General features: G+C 39.4%; 1 protein-coding gene across 4 annotated transcripts in view; it reads left to right on the forward strand.

Annotated features, from left to right (window-relative positions):
- Positions 1-22,013, forward strand: part of tbc1d22b (TBC1 domain family, member 22B) — a 355,700-nt gene that overhangs the window by 79,525 nt on the left and 254,162 nt on the right. For all 4 annotated transcript variants that reach the window (XM_041195481.1, XM_041195479.1, XM_041195482.1 and 1 more), the window contains one exon: positions 21,526-21,596. In XM_041195481.1, coding sequence (XP_041051415.1) covers positions 21,526-21,596 — 71 coding nt within the window. The remainder of the gene's footprint in view (positions 1-21,525; positions 21,597-22,013) is intronic.

A 22,013-nucleotide genomic window follows, 5' to 3' on the forward strand; every position in this document is an offset into this window, starting at 1 on the left:
AGTATCTTCATATAAAAATTGCTTTTTTGCCATATAACAGTAAAGCTGCTTTTATGTTGGCTTTGTACTGTGGTTCTACTGGCTCATGAAGCAGGTGTTGTGTAACTGGAGGGCTAGTCTTAATAGATGTTGCAATGATTGGAAGCTGTCTTATTCCTCGATGTCCTTATAACTCTTTGTTTATAGGTAGTGGTGAGTAAAGTACATAATGCCCCGGCAGCAAAAGTGGAATGAATGAGAGAGAGCGATTCTGACGAAGGTCACCACCCTGTGGTGTTAACTCTGTTTCTCTCTCCACAGATGTTGCTGAACCAGGTGAGTTCCAGCATTGTCTGTTTTTTGATAAAGTACTTTCATTTATATAGCGCTTTCTTGATCTCAGGCGGGGGGGGAGGGTGGTCTCAGAACATTTCTCAGCCAATTAAGTACTTTTGAGGTTTCAATACTGTTCTAGTGACCTGCCCACAGCATGGGCATGCAAGGCAACAATAAGGAAGATTAGTTGATAATGTATTTTTAGCAATGGTGATTGAGGGACAAATGCTGGTCAGGACGCTGGGAAAGTTCGCCATATGTTCAAATAATGCCATAGCACCTCTTATGGCCATCTTAAATGTGGGATAGGAACTTGTTTTAACATTTCATCCAAAAGTCGGTACCTCTGAAGATGCAGCACTGAGGTGTCATCATGAATTATGTGGTCAAGTCTCTGGAGTGGGGATTGAACTGAGAACTTCCTGACAGAGGTGTTATCACAGATCCAAGGCTGATATTGGAACTTGGGTCTGTTCACCCTCGATATTTTTTTGTTCTAAAACGATTTTAGTCATAATGCTATTCTCGAGGCTTCTGTCTGGTAGGAATTTGTTGTGACTGTTAAACAAACACAATGAGACCCATATATCCATGAACAGTAGCATAGCAATTGAAGAGGTACACTTATAAATACTGGATTCTAGAGGAATCACACTGACAACCAGTGCCTCTTTGTGGGTGAATAAAATGGAAACCTCCCGTCGCCCCCCTCCAACCAGGATTTACAATTTGCATCCAAGTCAATTAGAGTGTATTATATACCACACCCCTCTGACTTTTCTCCATTCTACTGAACCCTAATGTCTACGTGGTCTGATCTTCCCAACTCTTTTGGGTTTGAATTATAGTGTTGGCTCCTGGCTGTGGGTGTTAGGAAGCTTGAAACTATACTTGCTGCTCTGAATAATGAGAAGTTATGGTAGCCTGGTGATTATCATACTGCGGTTGCAGTTCAGAGGCTAAGAGTTCAAATTTCTCCATGGTAAGTTGGGAAATTGAATCATTAAATCTGTTGATTTGTGGGCTGGCAGGTGAAATTGACCACATTATTGTAAAAACCCAACTGGTTCACTAATATCCCTTGGGGGCCTACAAGTGACTCCAGCCCTGTATTATGCGGTTGCCAGGGCAACTAAGGATGGGTAATAAATGTGGCCTTGCCAGCATAACTTACATCCCAAGAACAAATATTAATAAAAAAACAAGTTAATGGTGAACATTGGAGTGGTGAGGGATTTAATGAATCATAGTCTTATAACCAACCTGACCTCGATTTTAAAAAAAATTATAGGTGTTTAATTACAGAGCAGCTTTGATTCTGTGCAGGGCTAGATTTAAATTGAAGTCCCTGGTTGTTTTCCATCTAAGAGGATAGGCGCGTGATTTGCTACCTGATAACAAGTGTCTTAAGACACTTCTGTTGGCTTCACCCTTGCCTTCCTTTCTGAAAGAAATTTATGCTTTCTGCTTAATATTCAACAGATGTACTAGCTATGTAATTTAAACTTTTCACAATTCTTCAAAATAAAAGTCAGAATTAGCAAAGTTTACCATCACTGCATACAAGCAAGAAAGCCCTAGCTGATGATGGATTTGAATTTTGTGTGTTTTTATTTAACTTTTATCTTTCATTTTCGAATGCATTGATTTATGTTAGATACAGTTCCAATCATCCATCAACACCTTTGGCATATTGACTAAGTGCCCATTCATCAGGTTTGAGTCCAGACAACAGCAACCTCATATAATGCCTTTAACATAGTGAAACATCTTATGGTACTTTACAGCATGTTATCAAACAAAATTTAACAATGGGCCATATAAAGAGGTATTGGGACAGGTGACCAAAAGTTTGGTCAAAAAAGTAGCCTTTTAGAAACATCCCAAAGGAGGAGAGTGCAAGATAGAGAGACAAAGAGATTTAGGGAAGAAATTTCAGAGTTGAGGGCACCAGTGCTCATGATAGGGCGATGGAAATTGGGGGCATGTAAAAAGCCAGAATTGGAGGAGAGAAGACATCTTGGAGGGTTAAAGGACTGGAAGAAGTCAGAGGTGTAGAGGGATGAGCCTGTGATGAGATTTGAAAATATGGATGAGAATTTTAATTTTGAGGTGTTGTCTGATGGGCAACCAGTATGGGTTGGTGAGCATAAGGGTGATAGAAGTTGGTGTGAGTTAGGATATGGGCAACAGAGATTTTGGATGAGCTAAAATTTATGTAAAGTGGAATGCCTGCCAGAAGAGCATTGCAATAATTAAATCCGTAGATAACAAAGACATGGATGATGGTTTCACCAACTGATTGGCTTGCTGAAGCAGAGGTGGAGATGAGCTATACTATGAAGGTAGAAGTAGTTGTTTTGGTTATGGTGAGATTCTGTGCTCGGAAGCTCAGCAAAGGGTCAGACCTCACCTGAGGTTGTGAACAGTCTGGTTCAATCTCAGGCAGTGGTTTGGGTGGAGGATAGAATCAGAGATAAGCAAACTTGGTTTATGCCGAAGTCTAAAGACAACAGCTTCTATCTTCCTGATACTTAATTAGAGGAAACTTCTGTGCATTGAATACCAGTTGTCACATGAGTATTGTGACAATTCAGAGGTAGTAGAAGGGTCAAGAGAGGTGATGATGAGGTTGAGTTGGGCGTCATCAGTGTACACATGGAATCCTTTGTGTTTTCAGCTGAAGCTGCATAGGATCGGGTAATATCAGCTGCAATGGGTGTTGACCAGTAGGTATCGTGTGACAGTTTTACCATTGAACACAACCATGTCCTTGTTCAACACCCACATAAGCACGTAGCAGCATAGTTCCATGAATAATAATTAGAAAACTATGGTTGCATATTCCTGTTTCAAGTCTAGCTGCACTGAGGTCAATTCTAATGCTCCAGATATTCCGTCTATCTGGGACCAAATAACGGAACATTGACCAGAAATTGAATCTGCAAATCCTAGTCTATAGCTTCATATCATGCCACAGGGTGCATTTACTAAGTCATCAAAATTCTCCATCCAAGCTTTTAATCTAAAATGATGCCAGCATGTGTTCTCATAGTCAAGTCTTAAATATTTACATTACTTTATTCTTTTGAAATTGAATGCATATTTCACTATAGAGATGTTCTTGGTGACAAAGCGAAAATAAAAACTTGCCCTGCACAACCTCTGACCGTCTCATAAGGAAACCTCAGGTGTCACTCTGCTTCATTTTTAAGAAGGCCGTAGTTCTTTTGGCTTTGCTAAATACACTCTCTCTCTTTAGATAACATGCCCTAAGAGAACATTGGCAACCATGGATTCCATGCATTGGTCCATGTTACACTTGCCGAGGCACTGCAGTGGTTTGTCGTTGCCTTCTGCAGGTTTTGGCTGACCAGGAGACACTCCTGCTCTTTCCACCCGCCTTGGGCATATCAGAAGGATTTGACCATGTTATGAACTCCCTTTCTGTGGCCGTCAATTGCTGGAGCAGGACTCAAACCTGGAGCTTATGGCTCCAAGGCAGGGACGCTACCTACTGTGCCTCAAGACCTCTTTTGCTAAATACTATTGAATGGATTTTTCTAATTCTTAACAGTAAATCATGATTTTCCTCCTCTTATTTGTTCTTGGAATGTGAGTGTCACTGGCAAACCAGCATTTGTTGCCCATCCCTAATTGCAGAATGTTGGTTGTGGAGTGAGGGGATGTTGGGATGGGATGTGGTGGTGATTCGGGTGAAGGGAGGTTTAGAAATTCACAGAGAAAAGCTGAGTCATCGGAACAGTATAGCAATGTGGGTAAAGGCAAGCAGAGTGGGACAGGAAAGGAGAGAGTTTAACAAAAGTTGTACAGCAGTGGATAAGGTCACTGAAGGGAGTAGAAGTAAAAAAAATAAATTAAAGATTCTTTATCTGAATGCACGAAGCATCTACAATAGGATAGATGAACTTGTGGCACAAATAGAGGCAAATGATTTCGGTCTAATCTCCATTACAGAGACAAGTTACGAGATGATCAAGGTTGGGAAATAAATATTCCAGGGTACACAATATTTTGGAAAGGTAGATAGAATGGTAAAGGGCGAGTAAATGATGATATAAGGACATTAGTTAGAAAGGACCTGGCCTCAAGAACGTGAAATAGAATTAGTATGGGTGGAAATTAGGACTAGCAAGGAGTCAGAAAACACTGATGGGAGTAGTTTATAAGCTCACTAACAGTAGTTATACCAGAAATTATTGGATCTTGTAACAAAGGAAATGTAATAATTGTGGGGGCTTTTATCTTCATAACAACTGAGACAAACAAATTGACAAGAGTAGTCTAGGAGATGAGTTTGTAGAATGTTTTCATGACAGTTTCTTGGAGCAATATGTTGTGGAACTGACTAGGAATAAGACTATCTTAGATTTAGTATTGTGTATTGAAGCAGTGTGAATTAGTAATGTCATAGTAAAAGATCCTTTGGGAGATAGTAATCATAATACCATTAAATTCCATGTTAAGTTTGAAATTGACACATTCCAATCACAAGAATGACAAACTTAAACAAAGCCATAATGAGTGGGCTTGCTCCTTCTATCTGCAAAAAACAGGGCCCTGTGTATGAATATATGGCTTCCAGTAAGCGTAAGTGAGCCACACTGCGAGTCCGACTAGTAATCTTAAATTAGTTTTCAGTATAATTCCTAGCGCAATCAGGATTGTTTAGCAAGTGTTGTCCAATCGTGGGATCACATCTAATGTTGGATACTAGTTTTGCAAGCATGGACTGTTTGGGTATGGTCAGCATGCTGACCGTACCTAACCAGCCCGTGCTTGCAAAACTCAAAACAGTGTTCAGACAAAAGGTTAGTAAGCAAAGTAAGAGCTCATGGAGTTGGGGGTAATATGTTAGCATGGATAGAGGATTGGTTAATTGATAGAAAGCAGAGAGTGGGCATAAACTGGGTTTTTTCCAAGTTGACAGGCAGTGAATAGTGGAGTGTTGCAAGGATCAGTGCTGGGGCCTCAGCTATTTACAATCTATAATAATGACTTAGATGATGAGACAGAGTATCTTAAGTTTGGTGATAAGCTAGATGGAAATATGACCTGTGTGGAGGACACAGAGACTACAAAGATATATAGACAGCTTAAGTGAGTGGGCAACAAGATGGCAGATGGAGCATAATATAGGGAAGTGTGAAGTTATTCATTTTGAAAAGCAGAATATTTTTAAAAGGGATGAAACTTAAGTGTTGATGTTTAAAGAGACTTGAATGTGCTCTTATACAGAATACAAAATGCAGGTGCAGCAAGCAGTTAGGAAGGCTAATGGTATGTTGGCTTTATTGCAAGGGGATTGGAGTACAAGAATAAAGAAGTCTTGCTACAATTGTACAGGGTTTTGATGAGACCACATCTGGAGTACTATGTGCAGTCTTTGTCTCCACATTTGAAAAAGAATATCCTTGCATTGGAGGCAGTAAAGCAAAGATTCACTAAATTAGTCCCTGGGATGAGGGGTTGTCCTATGATGAAAGTAAATTTGCCTTTTAATCTCTGGAGTTTAGAAGAATGGGAAGTGATCTCATTGAAACCTACAAAATTCTGAAGGGGCTTGTTAGGATGGATACTGAGAGACCTTTTCTGCTGTTTGGAGAATCAAAAACATTGGGTCACAGTCTCAGGATAAGGGGGCAAATTATTTAAGACTGAGATGATTCGTTCATTCAAAGGGTTGTGAATCTTTGGAATTCCATGCCCTAGAGTGTTGTGGACACTCCATCATTAAATACATTTGAGGCTGGGGTGGATAGATTTTTGGTGTTTTGGGGAATTAAGGGATATGGGGAGTGGGCAGCAAAATGGAATTGAGGCCCAAGGTCAGCCGTGATCTTATTGCATGGTGGAGCAAGCTCGATGGGCTGTGCGGTCTGTTCCTGTCCTATTTCTATATTCTTCTGAAGGTAGCTCTTTCTTGAACTGCTGCAGTCCATATGGTACAGGCACCCCCACAGTGCTGTCAGGGTGGAAATTCCAGGATTTTGATCAGTGACCAGTGAAGGAATGGCAATTATAGTTCCAAGTCAGGATTCTGTGTGATGTGAAGGGGAACTTGTAGGTGGTGGTGTTCTCGTGCATCTGCTGCCTTTGTCCTTCTAGATGGTAGAGGCCGTAGGTTTGGAAGGTACAGTCGAAGGAGCACTTGGTGAGTTGCTGCAGTGCACCTTGTAGATGGTACACACGCACACAGCTGCTACTGTGTATTGGTGGTGAAGGATGTGAACATGTAAGTTGGTGGATGCAGCGCCAGTCAAGCGTGTTGCTTTGTCCTGGATGATGTTGAACTTCTTGAGTGTTATTTGAGCTGCATTCATCCAGGTGGAGAGTATTTCATTGCACTGCTGCCTTGTGCCTTGTAGATAGTAGACAGACTTTGGGGAGTCAGAAGGTGAGTTACTTGCCACAGAATTCTTAGCCTCTGCCCTGCTCTTGTTGCCACAGTATTTATATGGGTGGTCTAGTTCAATTTCCAGTCAATGGTAACCCTCAGGATGTTGATAGTGGGGATTCAACAATGGTGCTATTGTTAAATACTGAGGGGGAATAGTTAGATTCTGTCATGTTGAAGATGGTCATTGCCTGGTAATCATGTGGCATGAATGTTACTTGTCACTTATCAGTGCAAGCCTGAGTGTTGTCCAGGTCTTGCTGCATATGGCACAGCCTCTTTCAGTATCTGAGGAGTTGCGAATGGTAATAAACAGGTAAACATTGTGCCATCATCAAGGAACACTCCCACTTCTGACCTGATGGTGGGAAGGTCATTGATGAAGCAGCTGAAGATGGCTTGGCGTAGAACACTACCCTGAGGAACTCCTGAAGCAATGTTCTAGAGCTAAGTTGACTGGCCTCCACCAACCACCTCCACTAACCACAGCCACCTACCTTTGAGCTAGGAATGTCTCCAATCAGAGTTTTCTCACTGATGGACATTGATTTCAATTTTGCTCCTTGATGCCACACTCAGTGAAATGCTGCCTTGGTGATCACTCTCACCCCACCTCTGGAATTCAGCTCTTCCCTTTTTTTTTACATATAGATTTTCCGAAAAAGACATGCTGTCGTAGTATTTCATCTTGCACTCATCAGGACAAACTCAAGAATACTATTCTAAATAGAACAACAATTTATTTAAATGGAACAACAATTTATATTGCATGAGAAGAGAGTGCTAATTGGTTGGTAAGTGGACTCTGGTAGAGGCATTGCCATGTCGATGAACCACGGAATAGCTGTTCCCAAAGCTTTTTCTTAGTTAAAAAAGGTGCAATGTCAAAGGCCTTCTGTCTGCAAAGGACAGGGCCCTGTGTGTGAATATATGTAGCTTCTAGCACGTGTAATTGAGCCACACTGAGCCCGACTGATGATCTTCAAGTGGCTGTCTACGTAATTCTTGGTACAATCAGGATTGTTTAGCAAGTGTTGTCCATTCATGGAATCACATCTAAAGTTGGACACTTTTAAGCTTTGAAAGCATGGGTTGGTTGGGTACGGTCCGCAGTTTGCCTTTTGCGAACAGCTGAATGGACTCTTTGATACGATCTGCCAGTCGTTTGTATGTAGTGCCTACATACGTGATATCACACCGGCACTGAAACTGATTTACCACATTACTCATTTGTGTTATAGGCAGAACGTCTTTTTGGCTTGACAGCAGCATCCTATTAGTGGCGAATGCCACTCATGTTGCAACTGCATATTAGCAGCATGAAACGGTTAGCTTCAGCTTTTGCTCAAATCTTTGAGACATCTTACCCTTCCAGGGCAACCTGAGATAGACCATGCACTTCTCAGGACCAAAAATGGTGGGCTTAGTCTCATTCATGCATTTTGCATGATATGCAGCGAGCAATGAAAGATTCAGGGTAGCCATTATCCTACAGGATGGCTTTGATATGCCCTACTTCAGCATCAAGCTTCCATGGCGAGCAAATGGCTTGGGCCTTATTTATGAGGTTGCTGATAAGGCCAATCTTATAGCGCGTGGAACTATAGGAATCCCAATGCTTATATTGACCAGTAAAAGTAGGCTTGCAGTAGACAGTAGTAGAGAACCCATTGGCAGATTTCTCAACTAGCATGTCAAGGAAAGGGAGCTCATTTGATTCCTCCATTTCAAAGGTGATTTTAGCACAGGAAGGAGCTTATTAAGGTGTGTTTTGGTGCCTTCTAAGAATAGACCACAGGAGACTCAGATGCAGGTTAACGATTGTTTATTGAAGCAAACACAGGGAGAGTCTGCCTTAGATTAACTAAAACAGAACTCTACCAATTACAGGGAAACCATCTTTTTATACACAACTAGTCAGGTACACATTTGATTTATTCAAATTCTAATCTTGTCAGTACATAATCATGTGATACGCAGATGTCTCCAGTCCCAAGCACCTGGCTCCATCCCAGGTGCTGTTTTTCTTTACCCTTATCTGTTTATCCTCATCCCCCCAGTTAATCCCTTATGATCCCCAAAGTCTTTCTGGAGAGTTCTGCTGATATCGTCCCTTATGATGTACAAAGTTTGTATGGAGAATTCTGCTGACCTTTGGTTTTATTAAAAACCTATAAATCCCTGTTTAACTTTTACAGTTGTATAAGGAAATTCTTACATGCAGCTGTGGATTCAAATATAACAAACATATCATCTCTGTATTGGAATTATGCAAGGATAGGAGGTTAGGTGTCATTCTGTCAAAGAGACGTTTCTCATGGAAACCAACAACGATATTGGTGAGAGCTGGGCCTAGAGCGGACCCCATGACAACACCATCTATTTGGGCATACATGGTGTTGTTAAAACTGAACTCAGTTGCACGAGTTGCTGAGTCCATAAGTTCAATGAATGCAGATTCGGACAATAGCGGTGTGTCTGGATCGCCATGATATAGTGATATGGTGCAAATGTCTGTGGCTTCCTTGAGCAGTACATTGGTGAACAGCTAGCAACGTCGAACGTGCATATGGGCACAAAGGTGAAGGAATCCTTCACTGTATTTGTGGGAAAATTTGCTTCGAACTGGTTGCAGCAACTTGCCCAATCATTTGGGCCAATTCATGTTGTGCAGAACCAGTCAAATAAGATGGGGCATAAAAGGACATCACTTCCCTATCTTACCTATCTATACCTACGCCCTATCTTCTCTATGACTGGTTCTACATACTGAATCGATCAGTGTATGAATTTCAGTGCTGGTGTGATTCCAGGTATGTAGACCATACGTCCTAATGATTGGCAGATCGTATCAAACAGCATGTCCCTTTGGCTGTTTGCAACAGGTGAAGTACTGAATGTACCTAACCAACTCGCGCTTGCAAAACTCGAAACGTAGTGTCCAACATTAGATGTGATTGCACAATTGCACAACACTTGCTAAACAATCCTGATTGTGTTAAGAATTACACTGACAACCACTTGAAGATTATCATTTGGGCTTGGAGCATAGCTCACATATGCGTGCTAGAACCTACGTATGTTCATACATGGAGTCCTGTCCTTTGCAGATAGAGGGAGCTTGTCCGCGCATTGCAATTTTATCAACTAAACAAAACAAAAGCTTTGGGGGCAGCAATTCCCTGGTTAATTCCCCTTGGCAATACCTTGACTAATCAGAGTCAACCTGCCTAATTTGAATTTAAACAAAAGCTTGACAGTCAACTGTTCCCTGGTGCATTCTCCATGGCAATGTCTCTATCAATCAGAGTCCATTTGCCAATTAGCATACTTCTCAAGCAGTATAAATTGCTGTTCCCTTTACAGTTTGTATTCTTGCGTCAATCCTGGTGAGTGTAAGACTGAAAACTTCGACAGCATGTCATTTTTCTTTCAGCAATACTCAACTTCTGTATTCCCAAACGACTGTATCCATTTTCCTTCACAACCACATTCCTATACCACAGATTCAAACTCTGATCTTCAAAGTCTGCATACCTTAATTTTTCAAGTTGTTTGCTTTGCTGTGTGACTATAACCTACACTACAGACTGCCTCTGTTTAAGCAGTATAGGAATAGAGGAGGATCATAAGGTGTGAAGGTATCCTTCAAGGTGATTAGTTCAGCATGTCTAAAGGTTTTGAAAACAACCCAAAAAGGTACCAGGTTTAATTCCTGTTTATGCTGAGTTGTTTGGTCTCTGTTACAGTCGCATAGGGATGTTTCAATGAACCTTCATGATGGGTTTAGGGAGAGGAGAATTGGCTACAGTTCCTTGTACTGATTGCTAGCCAACAGCCATTGTTGGAAGTGTGTATTTGGATTTCGGTTAAGGATAAGATCATGCTTTGCATTGATAGCTCCTGTGTTCCAATAGTGTATTTTTGTTCATATATAAAGAATGAGCACTTTGTAATGTGCAGATGGAGAAACAAGGCTAATGGTGCCATAACCACAGCAAGACATCAGAGAACCAATGGAGAAGGAGGAAAAATTAGCAGATAAAGGAATAGGAAGAGTCCTGACTGTCAGGCAGCTGACATCCAATTCTGGAATAGTCTTGCCCTGTAGACCAAAATTCTCACCTCAATTTCCTGGCTAGTTCTTCTGTAGCTTTTATATCATCGCTGATGAAACCAGCAGGAATGAACAAACGTTCTGATATATGCCTTTGACTTGCAAGAGAGAGTCAGTTCTCAATGTTTGCTTCTTTCTGAGAAACACAATAAAAGGCTGATAGCGTGGCAGTTGCTGTGCTGCAACAATAGATTTAGATTTTGAGTGTTCGCTCATTCTCTATTATATAATCTTGGAGCGGTTCCGATGAAGAACTATCTAAGAATTTTGCAGCAGGCAAATTGTATCTCTAAGAGCTTTAAATTATGCTGGTTAAAGAAACAATATTTACCAAAACTTGTTTCTGTGATGGTCCATTTTCAACTCTTTGCTGGTATAACTGTCTTGCCTGTGACTATGTTCCCTCCTGATTTTGATAGCCATTTGAAACTGAGTTTTTCAGATTTGTGTGCATGATAATTTAAGCTTTTTAGAATGTTCTGCATTATACTGCCTGTGCTTGTGTGTGTGTTTTATCACTTAAGCACACTTCATTACCAGGTGCCTCCAATTCTCACTCAAAGATAGAATTTGACATGAAAAGGTGTCTATACTCCAAAACTGTTATGTAACAGAAAGCCAGAGATACATACCTATAACTGATAAGTAATCAAGTTTGACCTTATTGGCCTGGACAGACACAGGCTCGTAGCATCACTTGAGCTTGAAGGAAGCCACATGTGATCAAAGTTTTTACTTTTATTTTGAGTATTAATTTAGGCCTCGTCACTTGCCAGCCTCGGATTGCTTAACCCCACTTTGTCACATCTTGCTTTATAATCCTCCTGTGAAGTGCTTTGGGAGTTTTTTTTTTACATTCAAGGCGCTATATATAAGTTGTTATTATGTAGAGCCAACTCTTGCCAGTAAGGAAGCCTTGTGAAGAAGCTTTGTGTAGAATTTATCAGCTGCTGGTTTATTGAGTATGAGTTTTGTTGAACTGTTTTTGAAAATTAAGGACAGGTAGGGAGGATCTTTTTTAGTCCTCTTTTATGTTTGCTTGATAGACAAATTAAACTTAATTTATTAATTTGAGTCTTTTAAATTACAATTTTTAAGTATATCTGCCAAGGAAGTGTCGCAGTGCCTCTGGTGAGACTCCAGTCTCTTACATTATGAAATTGACATACAGCCAGTAAGAAACACCTTTTTATGTATCCCATCTAATCAGTGGAGTAAAACTGAACTCCCTGCATCTTATATTCCATTTACGCTCGCAGCATTCTAATAGCGTGAAGCTGTAATTGTGCCAAAACTGCTGTGTGTAATTCCAGTGAGTGTTTGAAGCAGGTTCATAACTTATTGCTTCAGAATTGCCTATATGATATTGAGATACTTCCCATCACAGTGCAATCTGCAAGAAATAATGCCAAGTGCTATTGAAATATGTTATCTTTGTGTTTGTGTTAACATATGTGCATATTGATCATAATCTAATTCCAGAATTAAGTGTGAGAGCTCCACAATGGGAAATTGCTTATCAGGAGGGGTACAGATGGAATCTAATTCACTGTGTTAACCAAAATGGTTTTAGGAAGATGGGTAACATAAATGGAATAATTGGAATTTTACAAAATAATGTTTGATTTTTCTCAATTTTTAGTGACATTGACATTAGGCATACATAAAATAAGATAGAGTAGGAATAAAATAAGTTGGTATAGAGGTTTACTTTTTTTTTAGTTAATGTATGCAGTAGAGTAGATTTTCTTTTACTTCTAATATAATCAAGGTTCTTCTCTGTTGCATTTCTTAATTTTTTTTCTTTTTCATCCCCTGACTTATAAATGATGCACAATTTTTGTGTCTTGCAATTGTAGCTACTGCATGAATAGACACTACTTTTGCTGGTTGGTGTGTCTAGGACTAGGGATCATAGTCTAATAATTAGAGAAACAACTTTCAGGAGTGAAAGTAAAAATCACTTCTACATATAAAGGTAGAAACATAGAACTCTCTTCCACAAATGGCAGCTGATGCTACATCAGTTAATTTTAAATCTGATATTGATGAATTTTTGTTCACTAAAGGTTTTAAAGGATATGGAGTTAGGTTGCAGATCGGCCTTGATCGCATTGAAAGGCGGAACTGGCCTGAGAGGGCTAAATGGCCTACTCCTGTTACGTTCCTGTGTTCCTTATACTGGGTTGTGGGTGGTTTTGCCAATAACTGAAGCAATTTTACACTGACCACTAAGCTTCATAACATTTGGTAGTGCTGTACCGGCGTACACGGAAAATATAAATACAATAAATATGTAAATTTACTGACTTTGGTGTGCAGTCATCTGAGAATTATTTTGCTAAAAGTTAGATTTTATATAGCCATACCTTGGAAATAGGTGGGGAAGATATAGTCTATTAAATCTTATATATCCTCTTAAATAATGCCATTAAAATTGCTGTCATGTTGTCAGCTTGCTATGTGGAAGTATGCTGAATATACTGATGCTAACCTGAATGTTAGATTGGTGAACGCTGGTGAATTTTAGTGCCATAGTGCACACAATTTAGCTCGGTGATCAACAGGTATTCAAGTGACAGAAATAAAATTAAGCCCATCTATTTTCACTATGGCTTCATGACCTTGACTTCATTACTCTGTTCTGTTCATAGATCTATTTAAATAGATCCAAATCTCAGATATCTAGTTGATTAAACACAAGCAATTGATTTAAATCCCCCCTCCTCAAAAAATAATCATTTAATCGACAAATTGAGTTGTATTATGGATTTTTGGTTAGTGTCTTATTAATGAAACATTAGAATAAAGGTTCTAATAAACCGGAACATTTTTCTTTTTTCTTTTGGAAGATATGTTAAATCATTATGTTTAGACAACAGTGAGTGTTAATATGTTACATAAGAGTAACTGCACATTCAACACAACTGGTCAATGCCATTTTTTTACACTCTTACGCAAGTATACTTCCATTCTAACACAGAATCACAGAATCCTTACAGTGCAGACAGAAGCCATATCAAGTCTGCCCTGGCTCTTTGAAAGAGCATTCTACCTAGTCCCACTCCCCTGCCTTATCCCATAACCTTGCACATTCTTTCTTTTCAGATAGCAGTCTAATTCCCTTTTGAATACCTTGATTGAACCTGCCTTCACCACCCTCTCAGGAAGCTCATTCTAGACCCCAATCAACTTCTGGGTGAAAAAATTCTTCCTCACATCAGTATTACTCTCTTTCTCAATTCTTTTGAATCTGTGCCCTCTAGTCCCTGATGTTCTCTTGAGTGGGAACGGTTTCTCACTATTTATCTTGTCCATGCCCCTCAGGATCTTGAAAACCTCAATCAAGTCTCCTCTCAGCCTTCTTTTCTCCAAGGAAAACAGTCCCAACCTCTCCAATCTATCCTCATAGCTACAGTTCTTTATCCCAGGTATCATTCAAGTGAATCTCCTCTGTACTCTCTCCAACGTCTTCACATCCTTCCTCAAATATGGCGCCCAGAACTGGACACAGTACTTCAGATGAGGCCTAACTAGTGTCTTATACAAATTCAGCATGACCTCCTTACTCGTATACTCAATGCCCCTACTAATAAAACCTAAGACACTATGTGCATTATTAACTGCTCTCTCAACATGCCATGCTATTTTCAATGAATTGTGCACATATACACTGAGGTCCCTCTGTTCTTGCATCTCCTTTAGAGTTTTTATACTGTCTTTCCATATTCTTCCTGCCAAAATGAATCACCTCACACTTCTCTGCATTGAACTTCATCTGCCACTTGTCTGCCCAATCCACCAACATGTCTATGCCTTTTTGAAGTTCACGACTATCCCCATTACAGTTGACAGCGTTTCCAATCTTCGTATCATCTGCAGATTTTGAAATCATGCCCTGAGCATCACAGTCTAGGGTCATTAATATTTGTCAGGAAGGTCAAGCGTCATTGTCGTCGTCTCCTCCTCCCACCCTGTCTTTTGAACAATCTTTCTTTCCTTTTTCCTCATGTATGTACCAAGCCTCCCTTAAAAGAATCAAAGTTATTAACTTTAATTCATCTATATAGTAGCAAGTTCCACATTCTGTTACTCTGTGGTGGAGGAAAATTCTTCATTTGATCTGTCAGTGGCTATCATGTAATTATGTCTCCTTGTTCTGGATTCGTCCCACAAGTGGAAAGGTTCTCCACATCCACCTATTGAACTGTATTATAATTTTAAAGACATATATCAAGTCTCCTCTTATCTAGGAGAAAGGAACGACACTCTGAATATTTCCTGATAGTTGAACTCTTTTAACTTGCTCCAGTGCCTCAATTGCCTTCTGTAGCATGAAGAATCTAATTGCACACTAGTCCAATTGTGGTCGAACCAAGGTTCTGTGTAAGTTTAAGATGACCTGCCTGCTTTTGTATTCTATTCCTCCAGAAATGAGCCCCAGTACTTTTTTATTTGCATCTTTTATGGTCTTATCAACTTGTGTTGTTTCTTCTAGTGAATTAATGTGTCTGTATTGCCAGATTTGTTTGTTTTACTACCCTATTTTGTTTTTCAAAGGAATAAGTAACCTCCTTATTTCTTCACCTTTTGTTACATTGAATATAATTTGCCCTTTATCTGCCCACTCTGCAATCCTGTTTGTTTTCCTGTATTTTTATAGTTTTCGATCTTAATTTCTATACCTGCCCATTTGGTATCATCTGAAAATTTCGACTCCGTAGCTCCAACTCCTCACTCCAGATCATTTATGTACATGGTTAACAGCAGTAGTCCCAGCATGGATCCCTGAAGGACATCGCTTCCCACTTTTTGCCAGCCTGAGAAACTTTCCTTAATACCTACTCTTGATTCCTATTTGGTGGCCATCTTTCAACCTTTTCTGTTACCTGGCTTTGACACCATATGCCCTGACATTTATTGTGAGTCTCATTATGTGGCACTTTATTTAGGGCCTTCTCAAGTTCCATTTATGGCACATCATCTACATTGCTCTTGTCTTCCCCTCCTCTTATCTCTTCAAAGAATTCAATAATGTTGACTAAACATTAACTTTAGAAATCCATGCAGTTTTTTTTTTATTGTCCATCTCGAGATAAAGTGAACTGTGGTTAACTGGTCTCTGACATGGTGAAACATTTTTGTATATGAACGCCATGGGATTTGATGATACAGTTAGATCTGTAGAGATAATGTAAGGCATGTTCATTTGTTTAAAAATGGTTACTGTAATATCACATGATGTGATTTGTACACTGAATGTCATGGTATTATAAGAAAAGTGTCACAAAAACAATGCCATTAGCTCTAAATGACCAATGTGTATACAATGCTTGAATAGCTACTTGCAACGTTGATCTAAATTCAACAGTAATCTTGTGCAGAATAATAGACTTTGAAGTGTGATTACAGGGCAGAAATCTAATCTCACAGTTCAGATTGTGTTGTGAAGCTGGAGTGGTACATAGCTGTTATGTAAACCACATCATCAGGTCACAGTTTTTAGGTCACTCCAGAGGTATGTCTTTTTCATGTGATATGTGCAGTTCATTTTATGCAGTAGTTTATTCAATTTTTCTATCTTTCTAGCAACAGCTGGCTTCTGCACAGATGGTGTTTACCAGTGTTCAGTATTGTTGATATATGATACTCGTACTGAAGTATTAATAACTGTAATGTCATTACTGCAAGTGTGTTGAGAAATAACTAGCAGTGAATTATCAGGAAATTATATGACTGGCATATTTTAGAATATGTTAATTCTATGCAAGATGCAGCAAAGAATCACCTATCAAGTTACTCAGTTTTATTATATTGTCATCTGGAAACCACAGCTAGAAACAGATGCCCTTACCCTATTAAATCAGTTGCAGTATTCTGAGTAAAGCATCATTTTCAATTTGAGAGGAACGAACAAGCAAACGCTGGGTGAACTTTACAATTCATGATTAGCAAAATGTTCAGTTTGTGTCAAGTAACCTATAGTCATGTAAAGGATGGTAACCATTTCAATATTTCGCATGTTACACAAAAAGCTGCACTCAGTAGAAACAAACTCTGGACAAAATTCAAGGAGTTTGTTTTGATTCCAAATAAGTGCATGTGTACTACTGAGTGATCTTGCTAACTTTTAATGCACATTAGATGCTTACTGGTGCCATTGGTTAGGAGTATTTCAGATTTTATAAATGTAAAATTTTTGAAGCCTTTTTATTTTATTTGATTTGAATGTCTTAGTTGGTTTTGTGTGTGTGTGAGTGAGAGAGAAAACATGAGTTCAGTTCTTAGTTTTAATTCTTTCGGGTTTTTTTTCTAGTTTCAACATAATCTTAGTTGGAATTAGATAACCTAGAATATTGCAATGCAGGCTTCTTTCCAATCCCCCAGTTAAACTGGAAGGGTGGCATTAATGCTGCTCAGGATTTTGCTGCAGAGTGACTCCAAAGCATGCAATATGATGCTGTTACTTTTGCAGCAGTTAGATTTTTGGAGCTAGGAGTAAAACCATGTATAAGAGGTCTTGCACAGTAAGTGTTCTAATGAACTTTTAAAAAGCTGACTATTTAACTATTGTATTTTGCTGTTAGCAGAGAAAATTGTCAGTGCTCCATGTTTGAGTTTGAATATTCATTGAGTTTGCTTCTTTTTCTCCAGTTACTAAGAGTAGAAATGACCAGTGCAGTGCAAGCTTGCCACCTTGTTTAGAACTCAAAGCTTTTTCAAAGGAGTGGATTTTAAGAGGAGAGGGAGATGGAGAAGCAGAAAAGAGAGAATATTGGAATTTGGGCCTAAGTCTGCCAGTGGGGTGAAGGAAAGAGAGGAGCACAAGAGAGCTGAATTGAATGAACAGAATTTTGGTGGAATTTTAGGGCTGGAGCAAGTTACAGAAACAGCAATGGAAAAAGCCATGAAAGAATTTTTACAAGGATGGGAAATTTAAATTTGAATCATTTGGGTGGGAGTGGAGGGGAGGCTGAGAGGTGGGAGGACAGGAGTCAATGCAGATGAGCAAGGCAGGTGTGAGGTGGAAGTAAGCAATCCATTTGCTGGAGAGGATGTGGGGGTGCAAGTTCAATTCAGGTTTAAATATGATGCCCATATTCGTGAACAGCCTAATGGATAGCCTCATCTTGGTGACAAAGAAGTCCAGAAGCTCCTTGTTGGAGGTGAGGTAGAGAGACCAGGGGAGATGGGTTTAAGGAGATAAAAGTAAAAAACTGTGGATGCTGGAAATCCAAAACAAAAATAAAAATACCTGGAAAAACTCAACAGGTCTGGCAGCATCTGCGGAGAGGAACACAGTTAACGTTTCGAGTCTGTATGACTCTTCAACAGAGCTAAGTAAAAATAGAAAAGAGGTGAAATATATGCTGGTTTAAGGTTGGGGGGAGGGAAGAGCTGGATAGAGGGCCAGTGATAGGTGGAAATTGACATATTTTGGCTTAGACAAAAGGACAAAGAGGTGTTGAAGGTGGTGATATTATCTAAGGAATGTGCTAATTAAGGGTAGAAAACAGGGCAAGCAAGGTACAGATAGCCTTAGTGGGGGTGGGGTGGGGTGAAGGGAAGGGATCGAAATAGGCTAAAAGGTAGAGATAAAACAATGGATGGAAATACATTTAAAAATAATGGAAATAGGTGGGAAAAGAAAAATCTATATAAATTATTGGAAAAGAAAAGGGAGGATTCGGAAAGGGGGTGGGGATGGAGGAGAGAGTTCATGATCTAATATTGTTGAACGGAAGGCTGTAAAGCTTTCTACCCTTAATTTATGCTTCCTTAGATAATATCACCACCGTCAACACCTCTTTGTCCTTTTGTGTATGACATCTTTTGGCTATCTCCGTCTATCACTGGCCCTCTATCCAGCTCTACCCTCTCTGCCCGCCCCCCTTAAACCAGCTTATATTTCACCTCTTTTGTATTTTTCCTTAGTTCTGTTGAAGAGTCATATGGACTCGAAACGTTAACTGTGTTCCTCTCCGCAGATGCTGCCAGACATGCTGAGTTTTTCCAGGTATTTTTATTTTTGTTTTGGGTTTAAGGAGTTGGTTGGTAGTGGTGAAAATAAGTTGGGGCTAGCTTTACACTGAAGATTGTTTCTGGAGTAGTGAGTGGTTTTGATAGGGCAAGTTGAGGATCGATGGTATGGTCCAGGCAGATCTGGTGATTGTTATCTCGACCACCTATGCACCATATATGCTCAAGTTTACACTCCTTGGACTTGAGGAAATGAAGGGTTGTGGGTGGGAGGAAAGATGAGTGAGAGTAAAGCTTTTGCAGGAGAGAGAAGTAGATGGCATCAGAAGTATTGTGGTGAATGAAGAGTCAAAGACTAAGTAATTGAGGGTTTTAAAGCATAATTGTAAGTGACTTGAGGAAAAGCTTTTTAGAGGATGGACCTAGAAAGAAAGGCATAGGAGAATTTGGGTGGTGAAATGCTCATAGATAGCCTTGTTAATGATTGAGACCATGGGAGTAGGGTGGTTGGCAGTATTGAGGGGTTGGTCGTAAATATGAGTGGCAGAGTTTATATGTGGGAAGATCTTGAGGATGACCAAGGCCATGAATTCAGAGAAGAGGCAAGGTGCAACCAAAGTGGAGATTGAAATTGGCGCGGATAAGGTAGCACTTGGTGTAGAGTCTGATGGGGGGACTCTCTTGGAGAGAAACTTGGGATGGGCTGGGGAGAGTCACAGGCTAGAAGAATTTGAAAAGTAGTGAGCAGGGTGGGACAAGATGAAGTACTCAAAGAACGAATAAGTGCAAGAGGAAAAGGGAAAAGGCCTTGATGATTCAGACCATGCTGCTGCCATGATGTTTTGGATAGGACATGTGATGGAGAATATAACTATTCAGAAAGCTTTGGCAAGGAGCAAATGACACCACCCAGGAGTTTTAGTGAAAGCCAGGATTTCAGTGCAACCAACCACAGTAGGGTTATGGATGCTAAGCACTTTGCAAATTTGACATTCTGGATTGAAATACAGATTATTGATCTGAGATGAACTGCTGGGTGGAGTAAGCATGTTGGGGAGGAGGTTGGTGAAGTTGGCCCCCAATAAACATCCTGGTTGGGCAAGTTGGAGAAAGAACAGCATGAGATAGTTGGGGTTTTTGAATCGGAGGAGGCACCATTGAAAGTCATGATGAGCTTTTCTTGGAATACCAGAAAAGACAAAGAGGGTAGCTGTGACTTTATTCAAAGAAGATTTAATTGTTGCACTGCAGTAGGAAGATAGGAAGGCAGGATAATAATGGGTTAAGATAGATTGGAATAAAAGTACTTAAGAGAGAGAAAATGAAAGGTGACATGACTAGATGACAGGCAGGGAAGGAGAGAATAGCCTTAGAGTAGTTGAGAGAAATAAAAGCTATAGTTATTGGGCTCGGGTCTGGATACATTACCTTCATTATGGGGAGGTATGAGAGGTGGAGCTTACTGATTTAAAGTTATTTTAAGTTAAGAAATGTTCTGTGGCATTTCATTTTCTCGCAATTCTACTGCACTTCGACAAATTACCGCGTGATTTAACAGAACAACTCAGTTTTCCAATTTCTTGCACACTTTTGCTTAAGATATTGATTTTTTCTAAGAATTCTTAAAATTATCTCTTCATTTTTATGCATATTCTTTGGGAAAGATTGATCGGTAAAAAAATCAAAATATTTTAAATATTGTTTTGTTTTTAACTCAGTGTTACAATGCAGAGCATTCTGGTGTAGCACCACCATAATATAGTGGAACTCATCAGAGTGGATATCTGCCCTTATTCTCCTTAATAGATTGCCACGTTCACTCAACCACCAAAGCACACTGGAGGAACAAATGAATGTCTATCTGCACTGGTCAGCAGTCAAAAGCATGACTAAGACCTTGATTTCATAATGATAGTATTACAAAAATGGATGAAGAATAAGATTCTGGTGCGATAACCTTGCTCACACATCTACCTTCATGTTTCTACTAGAGTAGATTGAAATTGTGCTCAGCAGTAATTTGTAGAAGTGCAGTAGAATTGCGAGAAAATGAAATGCCACAGAACATTTCTTAATTTAAAATAACTTTAAACCAGTTTAGTTTGTAATGAAGTAATTTCATGCTTTTTTTTATGGAGTAAAAAATTATAATTATCTGCCTATTCAAAAACTTTCCCTATCAAATAGTAAATAAACTCTTTCCCCAGGCTGTATTTACCTAGACATTGACATTTAGACATTGTGACCATATATAGATCAGATTAAGCATGAGTGAATAATATATTTCATGTTACATGGTGCAAAATTCTTGTCATTATTAAACTCTGTATTGTCTCATTTAACATGGGCAAAACTCAAAAACTTGGCAGTTTAGAGAAAATAAATGCTCCTTTAATCCAAAGAGTTAATGATCAGTTAAAATGTTGACGTGTTTACAAATCCATAGCATGCTTGTTTTTTGACAAATTTGAGCTTTCATCCAGTTCAATTTAACAGTATTGGAAGCAAGCTTAATGTTCACTGATGAATTCCTTTTAGATGTCGAAAAGGGAATAATTAGAATAATTTTTGGGAAAACCACATTTTTTAAAGGGTGCAGACTCCTGGCATGTTGCATTACTTACTGAAATTTTTGAAGTCAGCTAGGGAGGTAGTGTGCTATTATGTTAATTTTTCTTATACCTTATTTTTACAGAAGAACTAAGGAAGTACAGCTGGTCAGGTGTTCCAAGAGAAGTTCGTTCTGTTACGTGGAGACTCCTGTCGGTAAGCTAGTTAGCCACATTATAATTGATATGCTAGAAAAGTCAAAGATGGAATTTTTGTGACTTTTAATTTCTTCCTTATTTAATTGCAGTGTAGATATTTCATGTTTTTGGACAAGCTATGTCAATGTGGCAATCCCCTTGTTAAAGACAATTGCTAGTTAACCACGTGATGGTTATTGATTATCTCATCTAAATAAATAAAAAGATACAGCTGGAACACTTTGTGTGGAAGCTACTTGGAAGTCAGTAGTACTGAGGAGTTGTCTTGAAAATAAACCAAAAGACCAGCCTGGGTTAATTCTTCCACTACAACCTCTTATTGTGAGTAACATGGTAGCAAAGGATGAACTTTAAGCTTCATTGATTGCTGTATATGAAGATTTCTGTCTCAATCCTCTGAGGGAAAATAAGTGGA

Source organism: Carcharodon carcharias, chromosome 9, assembly GCF_017639515.1.
Source record: "Carcharodon carcharias isolate sCarCar2 chromosome 9, sCarCar2.pri, whole genome shotgun sequence".
Lineage (NCBI taxonomy): Eukaryota > Metazoa > Chordata > Chondrichthyes > Lamniformes > Lamnidae > Carcharodon > Carcharodon carcharias.